Source organism: Theobroma cacao, chromosome 5 (assembly GCF_000208745.1).
Source record: "Theobroma cacao cultivar B97-61/B2 chromosome 5, Criollo_cocoa_genome_V2, whole genome shotgun sequence".
Lineage (NCBI taxonomy): Eukaryota > Viridiplantae > Streptophyta > Magnoliopsida > Malvales > Malvaceae > Theobroma > Theobroma cacao.
The window spans coordinates 24,897,148-24,902,855 of record NC_030854.1 but is presented as its reverse complement, the minus strand read 5'-3'; the positions used below and the strand labels follow the sequence as shown (position 1 = coordinate 24,902,855).

The window sequence follows — 5,708 nt, the reverse complement described above, 5'->3', positions numbered from 1 at the left end:
AAGTAATAAATTAATACAAAAAATATATATTTTATTTAAAAATATATATTATTAAGCAATAGTTTGAAGTAAACATAAATAAATAAAACCATCTTTAATAGCTTCTAAAATACCCAAAATCTACATCTGAATATTTAACTCATTAATTGGTGCATGATCCTTCTACCTGAAGAGTAGGATTCCAATTCCCTCTCTCTTAATTAAAAAATATCCAAAATCTCATTAATAAAAAAAAATCAAATAAACACTCCCAACAAAAAAACAAAATACCACACATGTCCCACAGATAATTCAGCCCAAATTAAGCCATCATGTATCAAACAATTAAGTTATATATGTCAACTAATTAACCTATTTAGAGATAATTTTTAATATATTTTAATATATGTAAATGTAGAAGTTATCAACTACAACTTGCAATACTAAACTAACCTTGGCGAGACGATTTTTGTCTGAAAATAATAAATCAGTACAAGTCTAAAGATGCTTCACTACATAATCCCACAGGGAATCCAAACCCAGCCCATAAAAAGAAAATTATATAGTTACCCCTGACTGTGGTACTAAAATAAAATAAAGAGAATATAAAAAGCGAAAAAAAATTCCTATATAAATAAATGTTCATAAAACTTCTCATCAGACGAAGCTTCGTGGAAGTTGCAATGGAGCTTACATGCCCCCAAGCATTTAAGCACCCCACCTTCTCCACACTTTCCCCTCAACTTCTTTTGTTTTCTCTCCATCCTCCCCCCAAATTATTGTCATTCTTTCATCTTCATCTACTTCTCTTCTTCTTCATACTCTTTTCGTAAATCATGAAGCTCATCAACAGGCTAAGTCCCAAACGTTTTTTTCGATCTAATAAAAAGGACCGATCCATCGTCTCCAAATTCGACCCCTCATCGTATAGTTCCGGGTCAGGTACGTCTTCGTCTTCTTCTTCATCAGACTCCGCGTCTTCAATCCACAAAGGACATCAATACCCTTCGACGACTACTGCTGACTTGGGAACACCCACCAGCGTTTTGCCGGCAACATCGGGTGACTGGTCTGATTTTTCCTCTAATTTTTATCTAGAACTTTGTCAAGCGTTTAAAATAATAGACAAAGATAACGATGGGGTTATAACGAGGAGCGAGCTCGAGGCTTTGCTTAGCAAGGTCGCCAGACAGCCGCCCAGCCGGGAAGAGGTTTCGTTGATGCTGAGCGAGGTGTATGGGGACGGCGTCGGGTGCATCAGCCTGGATACGTTGATGACCCAGGTAGTTGTACCGGCTTGCGACGAACCCGCTTGTGAACCGGAGCTGAGGGAGACGTTTGATATATTTGATACGGATCATGATGGGAAAATCACGGCGGAGGAGTTGATGGCGTTCTTCAAGGAAACTATAGGGGATGAGCGGTGCACGCTAGAGGATTGCCGGCGCATGATTGCCAGTGTTGATAAGAATGGAGATGGGTTCGTGTGCTTCGAGGACTTCGCTAGAATGATGGAGCTGCAAAGGTGATCATGATTATGGGAATTTTTATTTTGTGTGTGTTTGATAATCATGTCATGGAGTTGCTCTTGATTTAAGGGAGAAAATTAAATGAAACCTTCTGAATATTTTTCTTTTAATTTTAAATTTCTGGATTTGGGTGTGTTTTTATTTTGAACTGCACTTTTTTTTTTCTAGCTGGGTTTAATTAGGATAATAATGTGGGTTTGACAACCAATCGGACGGTTTAGCTTGGTCGATCTGAAGAGAGAAAGAGGCGCTCATCTGCCGTACGATATATATAAAGACGGGAAGGAAAACAAAAATCCTTTCTGATCTGTTTCTGCCCTTGTGGTGTGCTTTAGCTGGAATTTTTTTTTTCTAATTTTAAAATTGTATTGAATTCATGAAAAAAAGTAAAAGAGTAAAGAAGGCAAATTGTGAAGGGTGATTTACAGGGAAGTTCGATGATAAGTATGGCTAATGTTTGTGATAAGATTGAACAGATTTTTATTGTTTTGGAGAAATAACATGGAATGGATCAATGTTGATAATGCGATAAGATTGAGCGGAATTTATGGTTCTGATTTTAACTTCCTACCGTTGATAATGGAGGTCCCATCATCTATTGCATGTTACTCTTTTACCACAAAAAAAAAAAATCCAATCAAAATACTAATATTAGCATCTTGTTTGATAATTTTTTCAACTTATCTAGTGTTAAATAAGATTTTGAGATACTCTTAAAAGAAAGTAATTTTTTAAACTCTTAAAAAAATTAATTTTTTTGAAAAACAAAATTAAAAAAAGAACTTAAAGACGTACTCAAGTATTTGAGTAATTAACCATTGGATGGTGCATTATTTTTCGTGTGTTCAAAATTTTTTAATTATTAAAAAAAAAACTTAAAGAAAACCCAAAAAGAACTTTTTTTAAAATAAAAAATAAAACATGTTAGCTCTTTCAAGAAGTATTCCTCTTTCAATCGATCTCACTCACCCTCTTTCTGCAAATTAAAAAAAAAAATTAAAGAAAAGCTCTAACAAAAAACTTTCTTTTTTAAAAAAAAAAAACATGTTAGCTTTTTTTAACTAAATATTCTTCTCTTTCAATCGATCTCCCCTTCTTCTTTTAGCAAATCAAACATTTTTCATCGCAAATCGTGATCTCTCTCCTTTACCTTTCTCTACAAAAATTATTAAAAAAAAATCAAAAGATCTAACAATAAAATAACAAAATTTGAGTTTTTATTCTTACAAAGATTAAAAAAAAAATTACTTGAAATTCAAAGCTATATTTAAGTATTATTTTTTTTGTTCTTCATCAAAAAGAATTTTAATGTCAAATACATCGTTTTTTATTTTCTTTTATTTCTTGAGGAATTGCTCCTCTCTTTTTTTTTGCAAATCACTCTCTTTCAACGCAAATCATGATTTCTATCCTTTACTAGAAGATTTAATAATAGAATAGCAAAATTTAATTTTTTTTATTCTTATAAAAATTAAAAAAAATCTAAAATTTAAAACTACATTCAGATACTATTTAAAGATTTTTTCTTTTTTTCACCAAAAAGGATTATAATATCAAATACTTTGTTTCCTCTTTCTTTTCTTTCTTGGGAATTGAAACATTATAGTCCGATTGCTTGCTAAATTAATAAAAATATAATACTATTACTACTATACAAAGTTTGAAAGCTATTCCGTTTTTGTAGTAACTCTCCCTCTTTCTGCAAATCACCATTTTCCAATGCAAATCGAGATCTCTCTCTACAAAGACTACTAATTGAATAGCAAAATCTGAGTTTTTTTGTAATTAAAAAATTAAGAGAAAAGAAATTCTAAAATTCAAAGCTGCATTCAGTTACTATTTAAAAGTTTTATCTGTTCTTCACAAAAAAAGATTTTACTGTCAAATACATCGTTTCCTTTTTTTTCTTTTCTTTCTTGGGGAAACAGAAGACCTAACAATAGAATAGCAAAATTTAAGATTTTTTTGTAATTAAAAAATTAAAAAAAAAAGAAAACCCAAAATTCAAAGTTGCATTTAAGTATCATTTAAAAGTTTTCTCTCTTCTTCACCAAAAAAGATTTTAATGTCAAATACATCGTTTCCTTTTTTTTCTTTTCTTTCTTGGGAAATTAGAAGACCCAACAATAAAATAGCAAAATCTGAGATTTTTTTATATTAAAAAAATTAAGAGAAAAGAAGATCCAAAATTTAAAGTTGTATTTAGGTATCATCTAAATGTTTTCTCTCTCTTTTACCAAAAATGATTTTAATGTCAAATACATCGTTTCCTTTTTTCTCTTCTTTTTGGGAAATTGAAACATTATGATTCGATTACTTGCTAGATTAATAAAAATATAATACTATTATTACTATAAAAAGTTTGAAAGCTGTTCCATTTCTATATGGATTTTTTTTATTTTAACATTTGAAATCGTATATAAACTTAAAGTAAACTTATTCCACTTTGGTTTATTAGGTGATTGAAGATGGTATGAATATCCTTATGGTAATTTTAACTAAAATAAAAACTTATATAATTTATTTTGTCAAATAACTTACCAAACAGTTTTAACATAATCTTAAAAGCTATTATTTTTCATAAAAAATTTATAATAGTTTTTAAGCTGAAAAAAGTTAAGCCAAACAGGCTCTTAATTTAGTATTAAGTTAAATGGTGAGTACAAACAAATATTTTAACTTACAGGCTAGGGCCTAGCTTATGAAAAATACTTAGCAACTTCTCAAATTTTTAAGTTAAAAAGTTTATTTGAAAATTTTATTTTTGCATATTTCCAAATTATTTATTAATTTATCCTCTGCCATTTATACATGTATAGCTAAATTGTGAATAGTATATACATAGTCAAATTATGCAATTTCTAATTGTGATGAGAATAAGGCTCCCGGTCTTGATGGATTTAATCTCCAATTTTTCAAAAAGTAGTGAGGTACTATTAAAGGTGATATCGTGCCTGCTTCTTCAATTCAGCCAGCATTGATGGATGTATTAATACCCTTTTTTATCAACTTAGTTTCAAAACGTTCCTGCCCATCCTCCATAAGTGATTACCACCCCATTAGTTTGGTAAGCAATCTCTACAAAATCATTTCCAAGACTCTTGCAAACAAATTAAGGAGTGTTTTGGGAGAGGTGATTGGCGAAAATCAATTCGGTTTTATTAAGGGAAGACAACTTCTTGATTGTAGCCTTATTGCCAATGAAGTAATAGATCTTCTTAAGAAAGATCATTATGGAAGCCTTTTTTTCAAAATTGATTTCGAGAAGGCTTTTGACAATGTTGAATGGGGTTTCTTGGACTTGGAAATGAGGTATATGTGTTTGGGTGAGAAATGGTGAGCGTGGATCTGTGCATGTATCTCGATTGCTTTTATTTCCATTCTTATTAATGAGTCCCCTTCACAGCAAATTTGCATGAATAAAGGCCTGAGGCAAGGTTGCCCATTGTCACATTTTCCCTTCAACTTGGTCGTTAAGGGGTTCAATATGCTAATGCATAAAGCTAAAAGTGAACATATCATAAAGGCAGTCATTATTGGCAGAGACAAGCTTACCATTTCCCACTTTCAATTTGTCAATGATAGGGTAATAGTTTGTAAAGCTTTTCTTTATAATTTGTTGAATGTTGAAAGGATTCTGAGATGTTTTCAAGCTATTTTCGGGTCTTAAAATTAACCTCAACAAAAGTTGTCTCTACGATGTTGGATTGGATCAAGGGCTAATTAAAGAATTGGCAAGCAAAATCTGTTGTATAGTTGGCCGATTACTTAGTGCCTATCTAGGACTGCCATTTAGAGGAAGATCCAATTCACTAAAAATGTGGCAGCTAGTTGCGGACATATTTGAATCCAAACTTTCAACTTGGAAGTCATGGCTCTGTCTTTTGGTGGGCGTCTCACCTTTTTGAAGTTAGTTCTTTGTAGTTTTCTTATAGTTTTCAAGTCTCTTTTCCTTATTCCCATTGGCGTTAGAGAAAAAAATACAAAGAAGCTTTCTTTGGGGTGGCGCACAAGGTAATAGGAAGATGCAGCTAGTTGACTGGCAGACTGTGTGCCTTCGAAAAGACCTTGGTGGTCTAAATGTGGCTAATATCAATGTTCAAAACAGAGCTCTCCTCAATAAATGGATATGGAGGTTTAGCAATGAGTTGGGCAGCTTGTGGAGAAGAGTTATTATCAGCCAAATGAGATGCAGCAGGG

The 5,708-nt window shown here is 31.7% G+C and overlaps 1 protein-coding gene across 1 annotated transcript; it reads left to right on the top strand.

The window, feature by feature from the left end:
• On the top strand, nucleotides 633–1,974 carry LOC18598819 (probable calcium-binding protein CML35). The gene has a single exon (XM_018122322.1). It carries the CDS (start codon nucleotides 816–818, stop codon nucleotides 1,506–1,508), a length of 693 nt encoding a protein of 230 aa, XP_017977811.1. The 5' UTR covers nucleotides 633–815; the 3' UTR covers nucleotides 1,509–1,974.